The sequence below is a fragment of the Lutra lutra genome, chromosome 7, assembly GCF_902655055.1.
Source record: "Lutra lutra chromosome 7, mLutLut1.2, whole genome shotgun sequence".
NCBI classification, from domain to species: Eukaryota; Metazoa; Chordata; class Mammalia; order Carnivora; family Mustelidae; genus Lutra; species Lutra lutra.
This window is the reverse complement of record NC_062284.1, coordinates 17,378,851-17,405,957: the sequence shown is the minus strand read 5'-3', so window position 1 is coordinate 17,405,957 and position 27,107 is coordinate 17,378,851. Positions and strand designations below refer to the sequence as shown.

General features: G+C 39.3%; 1 protein-coding gene across 3 annotated transcripts in view; it reads right to left on the bottom strand.

The window, feature by feature from the left end:
* The window catches only part of LRRC28 (leucine rich repeat containing 28), a 161,257-nt gene that overhangs the window by 49,694 nt on the left and 84,456 nt on the right, over window positions 1-27,107 (bottom strand). For 2 of the 3 annotated variants that reach the window (XM_047736760.1, XM_047736761.1), the window contains exon 6: window positions 13,595-13,801. The exons of the other annotated variant lie outside the window; for it this stretch is intronic. In XM_047736760.1, coding sequence (XP_047592716.1) covers window positions 13,595-13,801 — 207 coding nt within the window. The remainder of the gene's footprint in view (window positions 1-13,594; window positions 13,802-27,107) is intronic. 3 annotated transcript variants of the gene reach the window in all.

Below are 27,107 nucleotides of genomic sequence, written 5' to 3'. Positions count from 1 at the left end.
TGGAATTTTTCCAAAAATGAAACTACATTGATAAAATGCAAAAAGCTCTGGTTTCAGATTTGCCTTTTGGAGCCCCTACGGGACTTGAGGAAAGATTCTTTTTTTTTTTCCTAATTTATTTACCTGACAGAGATCACAAGTAGGCAGAGAGGCAGGCAGAGAGAGAGGAGGAAGCAGGCTCCCTGCTGAGCAGAGAGCCCGATGCGGGGCTCGATCCCAGGACCCTGAGATCATGACCTGAGCCGAAGGCAGAGGCTTTAACCCACTGAGCCACCCAGGCGCCCCTTGAGGAAAGATTCTTGAGCTTATGCGGCAGTGAAGAGTGGAGGATACGAATTAATCTAGTAAGGAACAGTCTTGGAGTCCGACAACCTGGGTCTGAATCCTCATTCTGTTTACTAAATGGGTGTCCTCAGTTTCCCTAACCATATAAAGGAGAAAATAATGCTCTTTTTTTCTTCATAAAGATTTATTTACTTATTTTAGAGAGAAAACACAAGTGGCAGGAAGGGAGAGGAGGAGAGGGAGAGTGGAGGGGAGAGAGAGAATCCCCAGCAGACTCTCTGTTGAGCATGGAGCTGGATGCAGGGCTCGATCCCATGACCCTGAGATGGCGACCTGAGCCAAACCCAAGAGTTGGACGCCCAACTGACTGAGCCACCCAGGCGCCCCAATAATGCTATCTCTTAAGTTCGGTGAGAATTACTAACAAAGTTTCTAAATTATCAAGCAGAATCCTTGACATACACCTTCTCCTAATATATGGCAATTATTATTATTCTCCTTATTAGTAGGTGACATATTTGGAAGTATGGCCCTACAGCAGAAGGCCAATTAAGAGAGAATTCTCCTTGGCATGTAGCAAACGGCACTAACACTTTTCTACAGTTTAATTGCGCAGAAAAGAGTCGGAGGCAACAGCCTCTAGAGACAGGGATTCATCCCCTCGAGTCAAGGACACAAAAATGGGACATGACAGAGGAAGCACCTCTCCCCTCTAATACACACAGAAGAGCTTGTGCAAATGAAATGAGGCTACAGGCAAGGATCATAATACAAAATTAAATAAAACCTTTACACTGGCTACTTCCTATATGGTTTGTCTTCTTTCCTATCCTAGTTTTATAGGGGGAAAAAAATGAAGAGTTCAATGATTTAAAAATGCTATTTGGTTCAGATCTTATCTTAGATTTTTCGATAGTCCAGAGAATTCTTTTCCTATCTCCTGATCACTTCGGGGAATGCCCTTTTTTACATACGCCCCTAATGGACTGAACTGTTTTCCACTGAAGCTGAAAGTCGTGATCAAATCCATCACACAGGAGTAAGTGTAACACCACACAGTCATGGGTATTCAATATAGACCCTTAACCTTTCCGCCTGACACGATCTCGTCCAGAGTAAGAGCAGAACCGACGTCACAGGCTCAGAACGCAGTCTGAATCCTGGCTTTCCGCTTTCTAACTGACTCAGGACACGAGGGGCAAATCCAATGCTCCTGGCCTGTTACCTCCTCTGCAAAACCAGACAGCAATACTTCTCTCACAGGCTTGTCAAGAAGTCTCAACGATGTATACAACGCCAGAGGCATAATCACTGGTTCTCGATACATCTTGTCTTTTACCGCTCTCCTCTGATTACAAGGAAAGATCACAAAAGAGTGCAAGATCATAAAGAGAAGTGGGCAACTTTTGCTCAGGCTGGCCCAGCAGAGCCGACTGGCCAGGCCGAGACCCCTCAACACCTGGCAAGGTCACAGGCTGTCCCGGCAGAGCTGTGACAGCCTCATGACAGCATGCTCTCGGCCAAAGACTTTCTGCTCGCAAACCCCAAGCACCATGGAATGGCATTTTGTAATCATAATGAGGCTGAAATATAAGTATTTTCTGTCTTATTAAACTTTGAAATATTCCTTCTGTTCCTAAGAGAGAAATTTTTCACTTGATCATGAACTTTGGAAAAGACCATTCACGTACTAGCTAATGAGCTGGTTTGTTTTCTTCCTTCTGTTAATTTTTTTTTTTTTTTTTAATTTGACAGAGAGAGATCACAAGTAGATGGAGAGGCAAGCAGAGTGAGACAGAGAGGGAAACAGGCTCTCCGTTGAGCAGAGAGCCCAATGCGGGACTCGATCCCAGGACCCTGAGATCATAACCTGAGCCGAAGGCAGTGGCTTAACCCACTGAGCCACCCAGGCGCCCCATCCTTCTGTTAATTTTAATATACTCCAACCTTGTCTCTCTGCTCAGCGGGGAACCTGCTTCCTCCTCTCTCTGCCTGATCTCTGTCTGTCAAATGAATAAATAAAAATCTTAAAAAAAAAAATATACTCCAACCTTGCATTCAGTATACCAGGTAATACTATTTTTTAAGGTTCCTGTGCAAAAACGCTCAGTACATGAACTTTATAAAGCAAGGAAGCTGTCCATATGCATGCAGAGACACTAAAGCAACAAAGAACTTTTTCATGTGGCTTTTAATAGTGCTGTACTGTGTCTAAAATGTTTCCCCCTTTTTCCAGACACACAGATCAAAGTATTGTTAAGTAAGAAATTAGCAAAAGCTAGCAGTCCTGCACAAACTCCAATTCTTTTTTTTTTTTTTTTTTTCCATCTTCAAGGCCCTGGCATATGCAGTGCACATGGCTAAAGGAGGAACAAAACACTCCTGTGTAGCTAGGTTACTGTTCTTTTTTACTGTAAAAGCAAGCACGGAATGACAGCAAGGGCCAGAAGTTAATAGGTAGGATCTGTTTACTGCACACTTACCAGTATGAAACTCATTTATTTTATCGGAAGGTGAATGATGTATCCTCTTCCACAAAATGATGGGGTAGCAGAAAGTATACCATCAAAGCAATAGACCCATATAGGTTGTTTGGAAGACTCTGTCCATGTCATCTCAAGTATCAATCAGTCAGATATAGTACTTATTAGTCACGATTACATTTTTAATGTAATTATAAAATGTGGGTTTCTTCACAACGAATTCAGAGTAATTTACAGTGTATTCCAAAATCATCCTAAAAACAAGTTTAAAAATTTACCTACATGGCTTTTACAAAGAGAACTTTGCAACCGCTTTTTCAGAAGAATGACTTTTAAAGTGTTAGTTTCTTTTTTAATTACTGAAGTACAGTTGACATACAGTGTTAGTTTCTTTAAACATATGCACACATACTCCGTTAAGTCTTTTACATAATCATATTCTTTCTGATCTACTCAACTTGCACAAAGATTTCACAGTGAATTATAATTTAATAAGATGCTTTCTACATAGATCATCGACAATTGTGAAAATAAATGGGTTTTAATGAATTTGAATGACTGAAGGCTTCTTTTGCTGTTGGTTTAAATATTCAAGCATCAGCATCTCTAATTCTTTTTTTTTTCCCTTTTTTCAGCACCTCTATTTGTGCTGCATAGTTCAAGTGACAAAGAAATTATTACAAGCAATGAGCCAGACACTGTGCTAGATGCTTGGGGTACAAAAGTGAAGACACACACAGTCCCAAACCTTTCTAACAGTCTAGCAAAACAATAAAAATAGCTCACGTTGACCCCATGCTTACATAGTACTTAGGAGTGACAGAGTATTTTAAATGGATCTCATTTAATTCTCACAATAGTGCTATGAGTAGGTATTCATTTTACCCTGTTCCTGAGACTTAGACAAATTAATTAACCTTTCTAAGCCCAAGATCACACAGCAATTAAATGGCAGAGCCAGAATTTAAAAGCAGATGGCCTGGTTCACTGTGATGTTAGCTAGAGAGCCTCCCCAAACACGTCATTTCCATATAAGCAGGGAACTCCCACATCACATAGGAGGTGGTACTCCCTGGCATGGGGGTGGGGTACCAGAGGACAAGCACTGTGCCCAAGCATCTAGGTGTGACATCAGGAGATACAACCAAGGAGAGAGATGATGAACAAAAGAGCCCTTTGCTTCCTTTATTTTTAAATTTTTTCCCCCTTGTTTCCTTTAAAAGATCAGATAAGTGGTGAGGGTAGTTCAGACTTAGAGATTTACAGCAGTAATTTCAAGAAATATAAAAAATTCCCCTAGAGAAGATCCCAGAGAAGGAGACTTCATGCTGACTGCCCAGCAGACTCAGGAATTACGACACCGAGTCTTCCAGCACTGTGGCCGCCAGCTGGAGAGAACAATGTCTTCATTCTGCATCTCGAGCTGCTGCCCAGCTGGACTTGTACCTGTTTTTTTTCCCTGCCCCTCCAAACTGAAGAATTTTACTGTAAACTATGACTGATAGAAACTCCAGATTTTTGCTTTAGAGTCCACTGACAACATCTTCCAGATTTCCCTGGGACTGTACATTCTTGTCACTATTTTTAAAACTCAGTTCCAAAATCAAAGTAACAAAAACTTTGCTGGCAAAGATTCTGCTCAAAGATCTAGACTTCCTACTACTTATTTTTTTAACAATATATTTTTAATTTCTTTAAAAAGATTTTTATTTATGAGAGAGAGAGAGAGAGAGAGAGAGAGAGAGAGAGAGGAGAGGGTCAGAGGGAGAAGCAGAATCCCCACTAAGCAGAGAGCCCGATGCAGGACTCAATCCAGGGACTCTGGGATCGTGGCCTGAACCAAAGGCAGATGCTTAACTGACTGAGCCATCCAGGCACCCTTCTACTACTTATTTTTCTAAATTTCCTGTCTGTATTACTATATTCCCTATCCTGGGGTGCCTGGGTGGCTCAGTCAGTTAAGCATCTGCCTTTGGCTCAGATCATGATCCCAGGGTCCTGGGATTGAGTACCGCATCAGGCTCCTTGCTTAATGGAGGGCCTGCTTCTCTCCCTATGCCCCGCTTGTGTGGGCACTCTCTCTCTCTCTCAAAAATAAATAAATAAATAAAATCTCATATTTCCTATGCTGTACATTATATCACTGTGTGTTATTTCTTTTATTACTGGAAGACTGTGCCTCTTAATCTATCCTTCACCTATTGTGTCCATCACTCCACCCCTTCCACTCTAGCAACCGTAACTTTATTCTCTACAGCAATCTATGTTCTCTGTATTTATGAACAAAACATATAGTTTATAAGTTTGTTAGACTGTTAGTTTGTCTTGTTTTTTAGATTCCACATATAAGTAAATTCATACAGTATTTGTCTTTCTCTGTCTGACTCATTTCACTTAGCATAATACCTTCTAGGTCCATCAATGTTATCAAAAATAGCAAGATTTCCTCCTTTTTTATGACTAATACTCCACTGTCTGTATATCTTACATCTTCCCTGTTCTATTCATCTATCAGTAGACACTCAGGTGGCTCTCGTATTGTAGCTATTGTAAATAAGGCTGCAACGAACATAATGGTACATCGTCTTTTTGAATTAGTTTTTTCTTTTTCTTTGGATAAGTACCTAGAGGTGGAATTGCTGGGTCATAATATACTTCTATTTTTCGTATTTTGAGGAGCCACCATACCACCTTCCAGAGTGGCTACACCAATGTACCTTCCCAGCAACAGTGCTGGGAACAGTTCTTCTTCTCCGCATCCTCGCCAACACTTGTTATTTCTTATTTTTTGGATATTAACCATTCTGACAGGTGCGAGGTGATATACCAAATTGTGGTTTTGATTTGTATTTCCCTGATGATGACTGATGTTGAGCATCTTTTCGTATGTCTGTTGGCCATCTGGATGTCTTCTTTGGACAAATGTCTATTCAGGTCCTTTGAACATTTTTTAATGTTTGCTTATTTTTTGACATTGAGTTTTAGGAGTTCTTTATATATTTTGGATGTGAATCCTTATTAGGTATATCATTTGCAATACCTTCTCCCACTCAGTAGGTTGCTTTTTAATTTTTTTGCTGGTTTCCATCACGGTGCAAAAGCTTTTTAGTTTGATATAATCCCACTTGTTTATTGTTGCTCTTATCCTTGCCTGAGACAGATAAAAAAAAAATAATAATCACTAAAACCAATGTCAAAGGGGTTAATTGCCTATTTTCTTCTAGGTGTTTTATGCTTTTAGGTCTTATATCTAAGTCTTTAACCCCATTCTAAGTTTAATTTCATATAGGGTGAAAGAAAGTGGTGCAGTTTCATTCTTTTGCATGTTGCTGTACAGTCTTTCTTCCTACAAAAATTCTTGAAGAGACTAGCTTTTCTTCACTGTATATCCTTGCCCACTTTGTTGGAATGAACTGACTAGGTAAGTGTGGGTTAATTTCTGGGCTCTCTACTCTGTTCTATTGATCTACACATCTGTTTTCGAGCCTGTGCCATACTGTTTTGATGACTACAGCTTTGTAATATGGTTTGAAATCAGGGAGCATGACACTTCCAGCTTTGTTCTTCTCTCTCTGGATTGCTTTGGCTGTCTGGGGTCTTTTGTGGTTCCATACAAATTTTAGGATTATTTTTTATACTTCTATGAAAAATGCCATTGGTATTTTGATTGGAATTGTATTGAATCTGTAGGCTGCTTTGGGTAGTATGGACATGAGAACAATATCACATTTGTACCCCTTTAAAGAATGAGCAGCAGTCCTCTCTTGTTTTAAATAGTATTTAAGAAAACAGGGCAAACCTTTTCATATGAATCACTTCTCCAGCCCCAAATCCTATTCCAAAACTTAGAGAAAAATATACTCTAGTGAACTTTTCTCTTCACCCATTAGCACAGTACAGCCAGTGTCTGGCCCATGCTACAGAAGCCATATTAAATAATCATACTAACTTCCTAAGAAAACCTTAAGGCAACAGCAAAGACCCACTGTGATGAAAGAAAAACAAAGCAGAGGTATCATTAAGACAGTCGAAAAGGGTTAGATAAGTAAGCAGCATAAAGACAAACAATTTTTGTTACAAATACTTGCAAGAAGATACCGTCCAAAAAAGAGCACTGAATATCCATTTTCATGAAGAAATAAAGGTTATAATAACTATTCTGGAAACAAGGTCTGCATGGACTTTAACAGAATAATTCTCTCACTTTTTCCCATTACTAGTTTTTGAGCCTTGTTATCAAACCCTTCTTTTCTCCTTCTTCATTATGCCTTTGATTAGAGATATCCCCAACCATCCCCACAGAACATGGAACAGAACACAATTTCAGTGGCATGTTTGGGTCTTTCCTTGGAAAGCAGTCATCATAATTTCTATTCAAACATAGGACTAATTCCAACCACCAGGACTTCTGGTCTGTACTAGAACAAACTTTGTAAGCACCGGGATTTATTTAAGGCCACACAACTTTGCAAACAGTTCCCATTAAACAAAGACCTCAAGGCGGTAGCTCTTCAAAATGCAGATCAAATACATTCATGGTTCAGCAAAGTACAGTTTACATTCATCTCTGAGTCTGAGATCACAGGATTATTAGCTGGTTTCCATCTAGTTTCCACACTGGTTTGAAGTTTAGTAGTTTCACCGTGTGGACTTAAATACTTTCTTAAAAATAGGAAAGAGCAATTCTCTTCTAAGTTAGAGCACACGAGAACGAGAAGCATTAAAAAACCAAGTACAGTTAACAGATTTGTGTCGAATACGCCATTTGCAATGAAAGAAGGGGCTGCTCCCGACTTGGCATAAACCATTTCGTTTTTTTCTACACAAGGTATCTAACCCCTATAAAGGAAAAAGCAACTACCAGTACTACAGAAAACTGGAGAGAGCTCCCGTAGGGATCAAAGGGCTGGTTTTACCTCCCTATCAAAGTCACAGTGTATAATCCATAGCAGCAATGGAACGGTCGCCTCACCCACAAGCGCCAGTCTTCGGCACATGGAATAACTCTTCCAGAGGAAACAACACACTGTACTACCAGACTCTCCAAGGACTGGCTCTAGGACTGGTTTAGAAACCCAAATGGTTTTCTATCAGCAGAAAGATATTTTCCACTAAGTTTTGGGCTCACTATATGCTAGTTTATGTACTAGAATATTCTATACATCTCATTGTCATTTGCCAAATGTTCTTGGTTAAGAATTCGCTCACTATTTTTCTAACAGTCAAAAATTCCACCTGCTGGGGTGCCTGGGTGGCTCAGTCAGTTAAGTGTCTGCCTTCAAGTTAGGCTGTGATCTCCGGGTCGTGGGATCGGGCCCTGCACTGGACTCCCTGCTCAGTGGTGAATCTGTTTCTCCCTCCCTCTTTAACCCTAACCACCCCCTCTCAAATAAATAAATAAAAATCTTAAAAAAAAATTCTCTCTCTCAAGTAAATAAATAAAAATCTTTAAAAAATTCTACCTGCTAATTCGGGGGGCAACTTTTGTCTCCTCATTTTCTTAAACTACAGGAGTTACTGACATTGAGTTTAAATGACACAGTGCTTCCTGGGGGCCAATGAAAGGATGCTCTTCCATAGCCAATTTGTGCCTGGGCAACCTCACAGTACTTACATCTATTATTCATCATTAAATAAGTTGTGAACATTACTGAATAATCGGGCTTATTAACTATGCAAGAGAGACCAGGAAACACCTGGTAAAAAAGCCTTAGAGGAAACAAACAAACAAACCAAAAACCTTTCCTTTGTATTTTCCTACACTTTCAGAAGCCCAGAGGTGAGTCACAACTATACAAGAACTATACTCAATCAACAGCAAATACTCTCATTTCAAAACCTCTAGTAAATCTCATAGCAAGAGGCTCAAGTGATTAGTTGCCCTGTCCTCTTCAACGCTGTGGAGAAAGCTTCTGCTTGTAGACTAATCTGTCACTCAATTGTCATGGTATCGTTAGAATAGGAACATCCTTCTTTCTTGATGCAACTCTTCATCTTAAAAAGACTGTCCTCAAAGAGCGTTATGGTTTACCTAGTCTTACTCATTACTTAAGCCATCCTACATATACCTTCTGCAGTTGTTTTCTGAGGATGCTAAAATAGGACATTCTTTTAAGAAGTCCCATAAAAACTTGTTTTTCTTCTAAGCCAACTTTCTGTGACAGGCAACTGAATTTAGTAAGTAACTCCCCAAAACAGGATTCCCACCTCCAATCCCAGACAGTGATATACTAGTCTTTTCATAAGCCTTCAAGTTCCTGTACTGTGCTCACAGAATCACACTGAAACAGAAGAGACTTCTATATGAACACTTTAATTGTGTGTGTGTGTGTGTGTGTGTGTGTGCGCGCGCGTGTGTGTATACACACAGTATCTCCTAACTACTGTAAGAGACATCCCTATTTGCTAGCTTTCCAAGAACAGTTCGGTTGTTGAGGAAAGGCAGTGCCCGCCCCGGGATGCTCCATTTGATCACAGCATTAGACGGCCTCTGTTTATCAGAAAGGAGTTCAAAGAAAGCTTTCAAGTGCACAAACTCTGTGGTGGGACAGCTATGGATTTAATTCCTTTTCTCCAAAAGACCTAGTTGAATTTCTTTCCAAAGCCACCTTCGTGGTATTAAAAAACAAAACAGAAAAACAAAACTCCCACAAAACCCAACAACAAAATAGAGAAGATCACTGATATTTCTGTCAGATTCACTTTCGTCATCTTCACAGATTATCCTGTCTCCAATCTCCCGAAGCCCTCTTTGGCTGTCTCAGGGCGGTGCCACTCTCTGGCGGCCACTCTCACTTCTTTACAAAGGTTCACCCTATATAACAGGGGACAAAGGCCACCAATGCTTGTATCTGCTTCCTAACCGTGGGCTCCTGCTGTCCTCAAAGAATCAGTCTGAGGCCCCGGTGGAGCACTGCTTCAGGCAGCCTGTTCCTTTCTAAGTGGATAATTTCTACCCTCTTCCTTTTGCTTGTATGTCTTTCTCTGGTAAAATCAAACCTTATCCATAGGCCTAAGTCCTGCCAGGGCCATGAGCCTTGTGAGCCGGGATGGCACCCAGAGGAGTGTGAAACTGCTTCCGTCTCCTGGGTGTCTGTGGCCCCAGGCTGGAGAGCTGTGGTCACCTTGACTGCTGTGAGGGACCCTCCTCAGAGCCCAGGGCAGATCCTCCTTCCTCATATGCTTTTTGACACCATATCCACCAGTTCACAAAGAAAACCTCTCTGAACACAGAAGGCAAGGTTTTGGCGTGACAAGACATCTAGAGACAGAGAGCAGTTGGCAAGGCTGTACTCAGCACGAACCTGAGTGCTGAAGAAGAGATGCTCGCTCCTCGCCCACATCGGCGCTTACCACGGTGCACAAAGAAGATGCCCCAGCAAATAAGTACCTGAGACGCCAAAGCAGAAGAGCAGCTAGGCAATGTGTAATGGACTGTCCCTTCGACCCAGTGATCCTTTCTATGACCTTGCACCAGGCACTGCCACTCTTGCCATATGCTGCTGGACGCATTCAGCATGCCATACAAAGCAAACCCAAAGTGGTCAAGTTCCTATTGGAATGGCTTCTCTCTTCTCCCAACATCACTGGCACCACCCCCACACACAGGCTTGGCTGTGTCATTGCTAAAATGATAGGTCATCAGAGTAGCAAATGACCAGGGTAATAAGAAGCGACGGCTGGATGAAAATAGTGAGGTAGGGAGAATAGGTAAGATGAAGGGCTTGGAGCCCAGCTGGACTTGAGACAGGACCTACAGGCTAAAGATTGGTAAACAAGATTCATTTAGTTTAGAAAGTTTGATTATAGGGGCGCCTGTGTGGCTCAGTGGGTTAAGCCTCTGTCTTTGGCTTGGGTCATGATCTCAGGATCCTGGGATTGAGCCCCCTATCAGGCTCTCTGCTCAGCAGGGAGCCTGCCCCCCACCGCCCCACCTCTGCCTGCCTCTCTGCCTACTTGTGATCTCTCTCTCTGTCAAATAGGTAAAGTCTTTGAAAAAAAAGTTTGATTATATGTGGGATTCTCAGCAGAACCTGGGCTCTAGAGCCCTAGAGCTAGATAGCATTCTGGTTTAAGTGTACCTTTGGTATCGGACATGAGAACAGAGCTGTGGATCAGAGCCACAGGTAGGATGGAGTCAGTTGCTGGATGAATGAATGGTTTAGACTTGAGACAAAGCATATCTGATGGAAGAAATAAGAAGACAAGAAAAGCAAGTTGTGAAAAGCATAAAATTAAGGAATCAGGAACTCCACGGAGGTTGAAGGGGCTTGGCAAAGTAAGAAGAATGGCTAACACCAAGAAAGAACTAGGTAACAGGTCTCTGGCCTAAACTTTTAAATGATTTTTCTTGCTGTATGACCTGCTGATGATAGACAGATTAGAAATAAGTAACTGGGAGCACCTGGCTGAAGTCCTGATCGGGCAGGTGAGACAAAGCTATACCCTCTGGCAGACTGACCCTACTAAGTGAGTAGAGACAGACACTGAGTTGGGCCAACTGGAGTGTCCACGTGAGTGTTTGAAAACAAAATGGCTGCCCAAATTTGACACTGGAGGTGGCTACACAACTAGAAAGATGTTCAGTATAATTCAACCCTATTCCTATCTTTTTTTTTTTCTTTTTTTTTTTTAGAGGAGGGAGAGAGGTATGGGTGGAGGGGCAGCGAATCTTCAGCAGGCTCCACGCCCAGCACAGAGCCTGACGTGGGGCTCGATCTCATGACCCTGAGATCATGACATGAGCTGAAGTCAAGAGCTGGGTGCTCATCCAACTGAGCCACCCAGGAGCCCCAAGTTCAGCCTTATTCCAAATGAGGTCCCTTTGCAGAGGGATCATGCCTGGGATGTAGAGACAGCATGTCAAAGTGGAAAGAATGAAGAGTTTAGATCAGACAGAGTCTCTGTCTCTCACTAGCTGTGCTTTGGGGTAGGTTACTTAACTTCTTTGAATCTCAATTTCCTCATCTGTAAACAGGTTGTCAATAAGTTTTGTAATAACAGGTTCTGTAATAATTAAATTAGAGAGCCTCTGTACCGTGCCTAACAGAATACCGAATTCAATAAATGATTGTTCTTACAAATAGTTGCAGTACGATTACTCATGGAGACACTCCCTGTAGATGTGGTCAGTGGTAACAACAACAGTAATAATAATAATTCTATGAACAATAGTACCAGCAACTCCAGACTTAACAAGTGAATCTGTTTCTGGGAACACCTGGGAGTGAAAGCATGGTTGCCTCTAATGGGATGTGCTGCCTGACCTCGAATGCTGACGTCAGACCACTGAGTTCTACGTCACGCAGATCAAATCATCACATCCTTTACTTCCCTCCCCGCCTTCCCTGGTTCATGGATCGGTCTTGCCTGCAACATCCCGGCCATCCGTTGGTAGGGAGTTGGCATCGGTACAGGCAGCAGCTCTTAGGAAGTGGTAAATTCACGTTTTGGGGGTTACTAGAGAGGGTATGAATATGAGGAGGATGGAAATTTTAAAAAGCAGGATATGGTAATCCAAAAGCTCTATCTTCTCAGTTGAGTCATCTGCATTTGTATGGGGCTGTAGCGTTCTTACAGACACACTATCTTATTGGACTTCAAAATAACTCTAAAGTCAACAGGATAAATGTTATTATTTCTGGTTTACAGAGAAGGTAAATGAAGCTCAGAGACGCTCTGGGGGTTTACTCCAGGGCATGCACTGCACGGTGGGGGGAACCAGGGGAGAACCTGGATCTTTGGATTTGTAGGTTGGTGCCTCACTGCTGCAATGGTTTCACAACCTGTGGTTTACCCAGCAGGCATTTTATTTTTTAAATCTATTTATACTTGATATTTTTCTCACTTGAAAGAAAACTCTGGTTTCTTAGAAATGTAACTTGCTTCTGAAATGGTCTTACTTCATTTTGCTAATTTTATAAGTACAAAATTTAATTATATTTATAGAAAAGTAATCTTTTTAAATTGGATAATTATTCGGTATTACTCAAACTGATTTTCAGATTTCCCAGTTATTTTTAATTGAAAATAATATGTGTACTGTATTATGGTAGAAAATATTTCCTCTCAGGGACTAGTAAATTATTCACTTCACTGCCATCAGGGATAAATTATTCATTACAAAAAATGCTTTTATGAGTACAATCACAGGAGGCTTACTATGACAGTGTAGGGTTCTGTGGGGCTTCCTATTTTAATTTTTTTTTTAAACGGCACCTTTGTTTCTTACAAGTTAACAAAATAATGCAATTCTCAGTGAAAATAAATGTATTCTTTTATTAAAATGGGCCTGCCACAGAAATCTATGGTGAATAATATGTTATGTGTTAGCCAGTGTGACATTTCTAGCTCAACAGGCAGTTCGGCCAATTGTAAAGTTTTAAAAATTGTGTAGTCTGGTTATCCAACAATACTAATCATTAGGACACCCAATACAAATTTTTCTCTGTAGAATTCAACATCTAGACAGTATCTTTGTACCAGTAGCTATCCTTTCATATTGCTCAATGTACCCCATCAATTTTGTGGTCTTATATATACATACATACATGCTTTCATTAGAGTACATCATCTCCTATCACCTGTATTTTGTCCCTAAGCAACATTTACGCACAGATTTCCGTTTTACGATATGAAATCCCGGGCTGAAATTAACTTTGTTAACCGGGATTGACGCTTTGTTCACGACAAAAATGGATTTAGAGAGGCAATTCAAGATAAGCAGAATGAAGGAAACTACCCTATCCTTCCTAGTCAAGCACATAAAGGCTTTCTGTCTCCGTCTTTGGCTTTTTTGGCTTTGCCGGCCGAACACGATCACTTACCAAGTGGCAAAAATGCGAGACGGTTTCCAGCCATGGAGAGCTCGTTGAGGCTGGGCAGCTGGCAGAGATGACGCGGCACGCACCATAGACGATTGCGGTCCGCGGTGAGGTACTGCAGAGAAAGGCACAGGTGAAGCCTCTCGGGTAAATTTAGCAAACGATTGGTAGAAATGTCTAGTGTCTGCAGCTCCTTCAAATCGCCAACCTCTACAACCAAAATCAAAATTAAGATAAATCGCATCCTGATTAGATTAAATAAAATGAATCAATACCGTTAACAGTTCAAAACAAATAAAATCAGTCGCTGTGGCTATTTCCATAGACGTGAATGCCAAGGTAGGCAAACAATCCGACAGAGGTAGGTGTCTTTAAATTAGCCTGCTCGAATTTTTTTTTGGTTTGTTTTAATGGAGAAGAATGCTCGCCTGGAAAAAGGAGAGACACAAAGTAGCGAATATGAGCCAGAAGTCTGTTACTATGGTTTCTGCTTCTTGATGAATCAAAAGTTGTTGCTGGTGTGGGAAAAGAACACTTAATAGTCACTTCCAGGTACCTGGGCTTTGCTGCTCTTGTGATTTTACCTTCTATCTAAGTAAATAGTAGGAGACTTAGAAACAAACTATAGTAACCCAGCAAGTGCACTTTTTGTTTATGTGAACTAGACAGAAAACTATCTGGACTGAGAATTGAGATGCCTCTTGGAAATGTTCACAATGGCGAAGAATATAATGAGATGAAATTGTTGGTAGGCAACAGTTTTAGACACTGTTCAGCCACGTGGTTCCTTTTTTAAAAACCCACTCCAAGTGTACACATCCTATGAAGATTTACTTTCATTCCATCCAAATGAAGTCTTTCCATTCACTTGAATATTTCCTCGTTAATGATACCGATACTAGTAATCTGTTCCATGGGTGAGTACAGTTATGTCCCTGTATTATACCAAATCCCTGGGTCTGAAGGTTGGGAAGTTCCTTACAAGGTACTTTATCCTTTTCAGGAAAAATTACCACCATGAAGCCTCTCCGGGCACGAAAACGCTGCTAAGCAGTCTCTAGGGAATGGACCTTTACTCTGTGAGTTTCATCCGCTCAAGGCTCCATGGCAAGGGTTGTGTAGGGCAAGTCTACTTCTTCTACGTCGTGGAACTTCCTAGTTGAAGTCCACGGAGGGTGTCTCTTGGCTTTCTCTAATCCTGACGCTGTTCCATGAGCCATTCCCCTCGGGGTAAGGTTTCCCACGTTCCCACCACTTTATTGCAACACCCTGGGCACATCCCAGTTTGTTCAGGGCTTGGGTTAGTATTAGCAATGTCTTCTCTCCTGGACAGAAAATCTCCCCTATGGGATGCCCAGTTACACAGACTACGTTTTCTTACTGCTACAGACCAGGAGCTGGCAAACTCGGGCTCCCAGGCAAAATCTCTATGCTGTCTGCAAACTAGTTTTTACATTTTTAAAAGATGGCCAAAAAACCCTAGCAAAAACAGGAACAAGAAAGAATATGTAACAGAGACCATATGTGGCCAGCAAAGCTTAAAAATATTTATTATCATGCCATTTGCAGAAGAAGTTTGTCAGTCTTCGTTAGAGACAGTTACCCAGAGCATTTTTAGTAACTATTTTTAATAAAAGTAATACAAGTGCAAAATGTATTAATTTCTAGTTATTTCTATAACATTACAAGGGATTTGTGCTGGGATATTCATACTGCATTGCCCAATTTCCCCCCTGCTGAGCAATGTAAGCATTTGAATACGGGCAGGGAGGATTCAGGGAACCGTCTATGGTGTTTAATTGGAGTTTTGTTCTGTTTGAAACTAACTGATGCACACGGGAGTCAATTTCTTTCTTGGTTCCATTAGCACAGTATTTCAGTTAAGTATGCCTGCCAATCTACCTACCTAATTCATACACACAAAATGCTTCTAATTTGGGATGTGTGAGGTGAGGGAGTTGAGGGAGGAATCATCATTACATCCTAGCACTGGATAAGCAGCAACTAGAAACCTTCCTCACCTCACTTTGTAAAGTGACTACAGGACTGAAACAGGACAGAAGTGCAACCAATCAGCTACACACCAGGGGGTCAAGGTGCAGAGAGAATACGACAAGGTCTCCGCCATTGAGAATCCTCAGACATACAAGAGACAATGTTTGGGGCAGCTGGGTGGCTCAGATCATGATGTCAGGGTCCTGAGATCGAGGCCCACCTTGGGCTCTGGGCTCAAGGCAGAGTCTGCTTGAGATTTTCTTCCTCTTTCTCTGCCCCTCCTCCCATTCACATGTGCTCTCTTGCTCTCTCCCTCTAAAATAAATAAAATCCTTAAAAAAAAGAGAGAGAGAGAGATGATGTGTGATAGGTCGTCAGAGAAAGAAGAGGTAGATGAGAGGTGGAAGAAACTTTTGCAAAATGTACTGGAGGAGCCAGGCACTTGAATAGCTGAAGAGGAAAATGGACACAGCACTGACAGCAGGGCTTGGGGGCGGGGCTGAGAGACCAGGAAAGGAACGAAGTGGAATAATAATGGCGCAAGCCCAGCGCTGTTGGGAGCCTAACAAGTATCAAAGACACTCATGGTAGAAGAGTAGGAAATAAGTTCCGTGCGAGGCCTTCATGCAGACACGAGTGACAGTGAAACTGGGGAGAGATGCGTGGACTCACGGCAGTGAGAATTTGACATCTCCTACAGATTCCTCCAGAATAACAGCACTCTTTAGAAGAAACCAGAATGATGGGTATATAAAAAGCAGTGGAATGGAAAGGGATTCTAGGCTGAGAAAGCAAGTAGACATTTGACTAGAACACCAGGAGTGTGACAAATGTAAAGAATTCCAGAGGTATTTTAAGAAAAGCATCAGGTATGCTTGATTAGAAATAGAAAACAGTGGAAGAAAAAAATGGTGAAAGATAATGTTAAAGCTTCTAGATTCTTATACTCTAAGTAAGGTGATGCCAATCCTAAAAACTTAATTTTTTAATGAAAAAATTAAAATTATATCAATACTTCTGAATTGCAGTATCTATTAAACCACATATTGAAAGAAATTCAAAAAATGTTTTTAAAAATCCCATGGAGGCAAGCAAAAGAAATTATTTTAATCACTGGTTATAAAATAACTAAACGTGTAAAAAAGTGTTTGGATATGGTCGCAAAAATTACTAAAGCTTGCAACTGCCCACCATTTTATTCTTCTAATAAAGATTTATTTATTTATTTAAAAGAAAGCGAGAGCAAGGGAGCATGTGAGCAGACACAAGTGGGGGAAGGGAGGGAGGAGGAGGCAGAGGGACAAGGAGACTGTGCACTGAGCAGGAGCCCTACACAGGCCTCAATCCCAAGACCCTGAGACCATGACCTGCGCTGAAACCGAGAGTTGGGCGCTTAACCAACTGAGCCACCCAGGCACCCCAATTGCCCACCACTTCAATTCAGCATTGCCTTACTGTATTGTGAGATGGGGAAATAATACTGGATTATGATTCTAAATTTTCCATAATGGGATGATTTACTTTTTACAGTGGTAACAGATCAATATTTACACTCTGCTTTGGCAGACACGCACACATATTTCAGAGATTAAAATTAATAACACTTTTGACCAAAAAAGGAAAACACATAATGTCAGTACCAAAGGTCAAAGTACTGAGGGATGGGAAAGAGAACGAAAAGTTGACATTTCTTACTTCCTATGTGAGATGAATAAAAGCATTTTATTAAATCTGAAACATGCGGGACTGCGCATATTAAATGCGTGAGTACAACAAAAGGACATTATTCTTAGTAGCTTACAATATTTTGGCCTTTTCAAGTGTTATAAAAAACTTAAGCTATTATTCCCATTAAAGTACTGAGTTGAATACTGTCTGTAATGTGATTGGGAAATTAATGATTTTGTCAAACTGTGAAAGTATGTGAGAAAGAGAGAAATAAAAATTAAATAGCTTCTCAGATAGACTCAATTAAGCATAATTTTTATGACCATTTTATACTAGGATGCAAATCTAGGACTACATATGGCATCCTAACTTCAATAATTGATTAAGAAATATACTTGCTTAAGCTCAGCCAATGCAGAGTGTATTTTTCCCCAAAAATTTTATTCAAGTTCTAGTTAGATACCATACAGTGCAATGTTGGCTTCAGGAGCAGAATTCAGTGATTCATCACCCACATACAACACTCAGTGCTCATGACATCTAGTGGCCTCCTTAACACCCATCACCCATCTAGCCCATCCCCCACCCACTCCCCTTCATCTCCCTCAGTTTATTCTTTAACAGTCTTTTTTGTTAAAGATTTTATTTACTTATTTGACAGACAGAGATCACAAGTAGGCAGAGGGGCAGGCAGAGAGGGGGGGGGAAGCAGCCTCCCTGCTGAGCAGAGAGCCCGATGCAGGGCTGGAACCCAGGACCCCGGGATCATGACCTGAGCCAAAGGCAGAGGCTTAACCCACTGAGCCACCCAAACGCCCTCTTTTAGAGTCTTTAATGGCTGTTTCCCTCTTTTCTCTTTCTTCCTTCCTATCTTCCTTTCTTTTTGTTGGTGTGGGGGAGGGGAGTACATGTTTAGAAAGCAATTGGGTCAAAAAAAAAGTTATCTAAGATTCTAACTTAAATACAAGAAATAGAAAATAAGCCTGGTGTAGCAAAATATCAGTAGAAATAAAGAAACAGAATCCAAAGTGTGGGCTCCAGTTAAAAACTTGAAAACACTCAGCCAACATAAATCTAGCAAAAGTGCTCAAGTCTGAAGATGGCACCGAGGCCAAGGCAAAAGGATGAAGTAACTCTTCCTTCATTCCTGAAAATCCAAGATTCCTGCTTCTGTTACATCAGTCAGACTGAAAAGCTTGGAGCATCTCTTGTAGAGCAGGTATGCTGACAACAAATTCTCTTAGTTTTCCTTTACTTGGGAGTGTCCTTCTACCACTGTAATTCCTAAAGATTATTTTCATTCGATACAGAACTCTGGGGTGACCATTCTTTCCCCTTAGTACTTTAAAGATGCTCTTCTACTGTCTTCCAGCCTTCATGGTGTCCAAGGAAAACCCTACAGTCATTTGAATCGTGGTTTCTTTAGGTGCTTTCGAGATTGGTTCTTTAACTTTAGCTGTTAGCAGGTTGATTATGATGTATCTGTAAATGACTCTCCTGAATTTATCCTAGTTGGGGTCAGCTGAGCTTCTTAACTCTATACCCAATGTGGGGCTTGAACTCACAACCCCAAGATCAAGCATCACATGCTCTACAGTAGATGGAGCCAGCCAGGCCCTCTTAGCTGAGGTTTTTTTTTTTTTTTTTTATAAAGATTTTATTTATTTATTTGTCAGAGAGAGAAAGAGAAAGAGAGAGAGGGTACACAAGCAGGCAGAGTGGCAGGCAGAGGCGGAGAGAGAGGAGAGAGAAGCAGGTTCCCCGCTGAGCAAGGAGCCCAGTGCGGGACTCGGTCCCAGGACCCTGAGATCGTGACCTGAGCCAAAGGCAGTGGCTTAAGCCACTGAGCCACCCAGGCATCCCTTAGCTGAGCTCTTTAAATCCATAAATGTATGTCTTTCACCAAATTTTCTGTTATGCCATTATGTCTTCAAATGTAAGAGTTACTGAAACTGGGTAAATATAATAGACTATTTTTCTCCTTTTAAGTGTTTCGAGATGTGCATGACTGCTGAAGGCAAAAATCATAACATTACTGATATGATTTTCAGTGTATACAGATGTACTACTTCTGGTAAGTATAACACAAAGGTGGGTGGAGGAAAGCAAAAGGAATTTCCAAGTAGATTTTGAAAGATATCTATAATGTAAGTTCCAATGCAGAAAAGAGATAAGCCCGGGGTACCTGGATGGCTTAGTCAGTTGAGCATCCAACTCTTGATTTCAGCTCAGGTCATGATCTTGGGGTCAGGCCCCAAGTCAGGCTCCACTCTCAGCTCACCACTGCTCTTCCCCCAACTTGTGTGCTCTCTCTTTTTCTCTCTCTCTCAAATAAATAAATAAATAAATAAAATCTTCAAAACAATAAAATAAATAAAAAGATAAGCCCCAAAAGCCAATAAATGAATTCAAACAGAATACTAAAATACATTTGAGTAATAACAAGAAAGGCAGTAAAGAAGGAAGAGACAAAATCAGAGGTGACAAACAGAAAACTAATAATAAAACAGTGAGCCTAAATCTAATAAGGTCAATAATAACATTAAAAGCAAATAGCCCAAGGATACCAATGAAAAGAGATTACTGGATTGGATTTAAATACAAGATGTCAGTATAAAAGGAATCCATTTAAAATATAAATACGCGGATAGATTAAATATAAAGTGATAAAAACACATGCCAGGCAAACCATAACCAAAAAAGAAACAAAAAGAAAAGCTGGACCTTCCAGCAGATGGAGTGAGGTGGCTGCCAAATCCTCTGCCCAGAAAGTAACTATAAAATTACATGAAATTGTCAAAAGCAACCATTTCTGTGCTCTGGAAATTGACCAAAACTTTTCAACAAATGGAAAAGCACATATTCATGAAAAACTATGACACTTCCAATAAGAAGAAGAGAAGTATGTGACAGGCTCACTTGGGGTGGTTCCCATGCTTCCACCCAGCCTGGTTAGTATAACAGTCCTAACACGGCAGGGCAGGGTGCAAACAACGGGCAGCTTCACCACTGGAGGGGGCTGACACGATCTGGAACAAAAGGTGAAAAACCCACACCTAGTACTGTCCTTAATAATTAGTAATAATCTTGGTTGCAAGTGAACATGAGAGGCTGAGGTATGTTCTGGGTTGAGGCAAGCAATAAACTGGGCAGGTAGGCCAGAAATTTAACAGTGAGGCAGCCCAACAGAAAATAATAGGGTACTCTTGTACCCAATTACTGCCTAATTATTGTACCCTATTACTGCCTAAATGTAACTGGCTTTTGAACCCACACACAGATCTATTGAAAGAGGATAGAAGCCATACCTCAAGGTGTTCAACTGCCAAGATACACAGAAACAGGCACAAACCCTAATAAGCTAAGCTTAAAAATAAGAACAAAAATAAGGAGGGAAAAAAAAAAACACAGAGACATCACCACAGAGACATCAATGGTCACAAATTGTGGGGAAATGGATTTCATATTTTTAGTCAAGGCAAATTACTATGAATAACAAATAAGTAAATAGAAATAGCAATACTTCTCAGGTGGGGGCGGAAATCAGAATTCAGAATTCCTACTAATATATTATTTAAAATGTCCATTTTAAAAAATTACAAAACATGCATTAAAGGAAAGTATAACCCATACTCAGGAAAAAAATAAGTAAATAGAAAATGATTCTAAGTGTACCCAGATATTGAATTTAGCAGACAATTACTTCAAACCAGCTCTAATAAATACACTGAAAGAAATAAAAAAGTGGCGCCTGGCTGGCTCAGCCAGGTAGAGCATGTGACTCTTGATCTCAGGATCATGAGTTCAAGCCCCACATTGGGCCTAGAAAAGGAAGGAAGGAAGGAGGAAAGAAAGGAATGAGGGAAGGAAGGAACAAACAAATGAACGAACGAATTAAAAAGAACAAGTTTGGGGTGCCTGGATGGCTCAGTTGGTTAAGAAGCTGCCTTGGGCTCAGGTCATGACCCCCAGGGTCTTGGGATCGAGCACCAGATTGGGCTCCCTGCTCAGCGGAGAGCCGGCTTCTCCCTCTCCCTCTGTCTGCCACTGTGCCTACTTGTGTTCTCTGTCAAGTAAATAAATAAAATATTTTATTTTATTTTTATTTATTATTAATTTATATTTATTATATTTATTATTTGATTTATTATTAAAAAAAATAAAAAGAACAAGTTCAAAGAAGGAAAGCATGATGATAGTGACAAAACAAAACAAAACAAAAAAACCCCCTGAAAATCAATTACAAGAAGAAAACTGGAAAATTCACAAATATGTAGAAATTAAATAACATGTAACTGAACAATCATGAGTCAAAGAAGAAATCAAGAGAAATTTTTTTTTTAAAGATTTATTTATTTATTTGACAGAGAGAAATCACAAGTAGGCAGAGAGGCAGGCAGAGAGAGAGGAGGAAGCATGCTCCCTGCTGAGCAGAAAGCCCGATGTGGGGCTCGAACCCAGGACCTGGGATCATGACCTGAGCCGAAGGCAGCGGCTTAACCCACTGAGCCACCCAGGCGCCCCTCAAGAGAAATTTTTTAAAAATGCCTTGAGACAAATGAAAACGGAAATACAACATACCAAAACTTATGAGGTATAGAGCAAAAGCAGTTCTAAGAGGGAAGTTCACAGCAAAAAATGCCTACATCATGAAACCAGAAAAAACTCAAATAAACAAACTTAATTTTGTATCTTAAGGAACTAGAAAAAGAAGAACAAAGCCCAAAGTTCACAGAAAGAAGGAAATAATAAAGATCAGAGCACAAATAAATGATATAGAGATTAAAAATAGAAAAGATCAATGAAACTAAGAGCTGGTTCTTTGAAAAGCTAAACATAACTGACAAACCTTTGGCTAGACTCACAAGAAAAAAATAGGAGGACTCAAATAAATCAGATCAGAAATAAAATAAAAGAGGAGACTTAAAACTAATACCACAAAAACACAAAGGATCATACGAGATTACTATGAACAACAATATGACAACAAATTTGACAATCCAAAAGAAATGGATAATCTACCTACCAAGAATGAATCATGAAGAAACAAAAGATCTGAATATGCCACACCCTTTACTAGTAAGAAGACTGAATCAATAATCAAAAACCTCCCAATGAACAAAAATCCAGGATCAGATGTCTTTTCTGGTGAATTCTACTGAATATTCAAAGAAAAATTAATCCCAATCCTACTCAAACTGTTCCAAAAAAACAGAAGAGAAGGGAGCACTTGCAAACTCATTTTATGAAACCAGCATTACCTTGATACCAAAACCAGAAAGAGAAGCCCCAAGAAAAGAAAATTACAGGCCAATATTCCTGAAGAACAGACACAAAAAGTGTCAACAAACTATTAGCAAACTGAATTCAACGATACATTAAAAGGATCCTATCCCATGAGGAAGTGGATTCTAACTCTGGGGATGCAATGATGATTCAACATCTTCAAATCAATCAATGTAATAACACCACATTAATGAAATGAAGGATAAAAATTGTATGATCACCTCAACTGATGCAGAAAAAGCATTTGACAAAATTAAACATTGTTTTATAATAAAAACTTTCAACAAAGTGGGTACAAAGGAAATTTACCTCAACATATTAAAGGCCTTATATGATGGTCACAGCTAACATCATACTCAACAGTGAAAAGCTAAAAGCTTTTCCTTTAAGATGAGGAACAGACAAGGATACTCATCCTCATCACTTTTATTAAGCATATTATTGGAAGTCCCAGTTAGAGCAATTAGGCAAGAAAAAACTATAAAAGGCATCCCCATTGGAAAGAAAGTAAAAGTGTCGCTATTTGCAGATAACATATACAGAAAATTCTAATGACTCTATCAAAATATTGTTAAATAAACAAATTCAGTAAAGTTCCAGCATAAAAAACCAATCCATAAAAATCTGTTGCATTTTAATACACTAATAATGAGCTATCAGAAAGAGAAATTAAAAAAAAATTTCCTGAAATCTTGCCATTTGTGATGATATGGATGGAACTAGAGGGTATTATGCTCAGCGAAGTAAGTCAATCAGAGAAAAGACAATTATCATATGATCTCCCTGATATGAGGAAGTTGAGAGGCAATGTGGGGTGTTTGGGGAGTAGGAAAGGAATAAATAAAACAAGATGGAATCAGGAGGGAGACAAACCATAAGAGACTCTTAACCCACTGAGCCACCCAGGTGCCCCATAAGAGACTCTTAATCTCACAAAACAAACTGAGGGTTGCCAGGGGAGGAGGGTAGGGGGAGGGTGGTGGGGTTATGGACATTGGGGAAGGTATGTGCTATGGTGAGTGCTGTGAAGTGTAAAGTGTGTAAACCTGGCGATTCACAGACCTGTACGCCTGGGGCTAATAATACATTATATGTCAATAAAAAATAAAAAAAATAAATAAATTAAAAAAAAAAACAATTTCCTTTCCAATTGCATCAAAAAGAAAAATAACCTAGAAATAAATTTAACCAAGGAGGTCAAAGACCTGTACACTGAAAACTGTAAGACACTGATGAAAGAAACTGAGGAAAATACAAATAAATGGAAAGATACACTGTGTTCATGAATTTAAAGTATATTGTTAAAATGTCCATACTACCCAAAGCAATCTACAGATTCAGTGGAATCCTTAGCAAAACATCAATGGCCATCTTTCACAGAAATAGAACATAAAATCCTGAGGTCTGTATGGAAACACAAAATACCCAAAAAGCCAAAGCAATTTTGAATAAGAACAAAGCTAGAGGTATCATATCCCCTGGTTTCAAGCTGTATTACAGAGCAATAGTAATCAAAAAGCATGGTATTAGCATAAAACAGACATATAAATCCATGGAAAAGATGAGAGAGCCCAGAAATAAGCCCATGCATAGATGGTCAATTAATTTACAACAAAGGAGCCAAGAATACACAATGAAGGAAGAATAGTCTCTTCAGTAAGTGGTGTTGGGAAAAGTGGACAGCCACATTGAAAAGAATGAAACTGGCCGCTATCTTACACCATACAGAAAAGTAAACTCAAAGTGGATTAAAGACTTGAATGTAAGACCTGAAACCATAAAACTCCTAGAAGAAAACAGGCAGTAAGCTCCTTGACATTGGTCTTGGTGATTTTTTGAACCTTACACGAAAAGCAAAGACAAGTGGGACTGTATCAAACTAAAAAACTTCTGCACAGCAAAGGAAACATCAACAGGATAAAAAGGGTATGTATGAGCGGGAAAAATATTTGCAAGTCATATATTCGTTAAGGGGGAAATACACAAAAACAATAGTAACAATATAACTCCTACAACTCAAAAGCAAAAAATCCCAAACAATCTGATTTTAAAATGGGCAGATCTGAATAAACATTTTTCCAAAGAAGACATACAGACAACGGACACACATAGATTCTTAACTTCACTAATCATTAGGGAAATGCAAATCAAAACCACAATGTTGTATCACCTAATACCAATTAGATTGGTTATTATCAAAAGACAAGAAATAACAAGTGTTGATGAGAAGAAAAGGGAATCCTCATACACTTTTGGTGGGAATATAAATTGGTGCCACTACTATGGAAAACAGTATGGAGGTTCCTCAAGAAATAAATTAAATAAAAATAAAATTACCATTTGATCTAACCATTCCACTTCTGTACATTTATCCAAAGCAAACAGAAACACTTACTCAAAAGCACCCCCATGTTCACTGCAACAATAGCCAAGATGTGGAAACAATGTAACTATCCATGGATAGATGAATGGATAAAGAAAACCCACAATGGAATATTATTCAGCCATAAAAAAGAATAAAATCTTGCCATTTGTGACAACATGCATGGACCTTGAGGGCATTATGCTAAGTGAAGTAAGTCAGAGAAAGAAATACCATAAGATCCCCCTTACATGTGGAATCTTAAAAAAAAAGTTCAAGATACAGAGAACAGAACAGTGGTTGCGGGGGGTGGGTAGGCAAAATAGGAGAAGAGAGTCAAAAGGTCCAAATTTCCAGTTATAAAATAAGTCATAGGGATTTCATGTACAGCACTGGTAACTATAGTTAATAATACTATATTGTATATTTGAAACTTTATAAAAGAGCAAATCTTTTTTTTTTTTTAAAGATTTTATTTTTAAATAACCTCTATACCTTGCAAGGGGCTAGATCTCACAACCTCAAGATCGAGAGTTGCACATTCCACTGACTGGGCAAGCCAGGTGCCCCTAGACAGTAAAGCTTAAAAGTCCTCATCACAAGAAAAAAATTTTTCTAACTATGGTGATGGATGTTAATTAGACTTATTGTGGTGATCAGTTTGTAATATATATAAATATCAAATAATTATGTTATACATTTGAAACTAACATGATGTTTTATGTCAATTATATCTCAGTTAAACAAAGATGAAAGATATTTATTACCATAATAGAAGGCAATAAAGGAGATACAGAGGAACATAAAAGATATGAGTTGTGTAGAATACAAACAGGAAAATGGCTGATGTAAATATATCCATGCCAACAATTACAGTAAATGTCAGCAAACAGAACAATGCAAATCTAACAAGAATGTTAGATGGCCTAAAAAACAATATGCTCTCTCTCAGAAGCACACTTTAGATGCAGTTGTACAAACAGGCTGAAAGTAAAAAGGATGGGAAGAATATATACCATGTAAAAAACAACAGGAAGAGGGACAGACCAGCTAGTTTTGTATGCAGAAAAGTCAAACATTAAGACGGGAGAAATATATATGGAATATATATATGGAATATATATTATATAATATATATAAATCTGGAATATATAACAATTTATAACTATATGCACTCTAAAAACCGAAACATACATAAAGCAAAAACTGACAGAACAGAAAGGAGTAGACATTTCAACAATGACAGATGGTGATTTTAATACATCACTCCCAATAACTCATAGAACATCAGGTCAGATGCAAAAGACTGGATGCAAAAGACTGAAACCACATGGACCTAATGGGACATTTACAGAGTACCACAGCAGAATACACATTCATTTCAGGTGTACATGGTATAGTCTCAGTACAGATCATTCACTAGACCAAAAAACACATCTCATAAAGTAATTGAAATCATACAACATATGCAGGAAGGAGTCTGGGAAATTGCCAATATTTGGAAATTAAACAATACACTTCTAAATAACCCATGAATAAAAGAAATTACAAGGAAAATTAGAAAACATTTTTTGCTTAAATAAAAATACAATGTATCCAAATTTCTGAGATGCAGTTAAGGGTGGGCTTAGGGTAAAATTTAAAGCTTTAAATGCCTACATTTAAGGTTTTTTTGAATAGAAAGTTTCAAACTCCTTGCCTAAGCTTCCACCTTAAGAAATGAAAAAAAAAAAAAAAAAAAAAAAGGAACTGAAACTAAACCAAAAGTAAGCAGAAGAAAATAAATAATAAAATGTATAAAAAGTATTCAGGTCCCATGGGGTGGATGAAGGCTGGTGTACATGGGGCACAGGGGAATCTTAGGGGGTACAGGAACTCCTCTGTGTTTGATTCTGGTGGTAGTTACACAACTCAAAGGGTAAATGTTTATGTTAAAATAAAAACTAAAAACGGGAACATACATTATTTTCAAAAATAAAATTCTTTCTAAAAGTTAAAAATAAAATTTACATTAAAGCAAATTTTTAAAAATTCCATGCATTGATTCCCTGGACATCAGAAATGAGCAGGAAAAAAAAAAAGAAGTAAGTAGAAAAAATAATCCTTGGTATAAAAATATATATAATTCATCAGTTCCTTAGCTGTTTTTATTTCTAGTAATGAGCTACTTGCATTTTGCTGAAGGCTTTTTAAAAATATGGCATT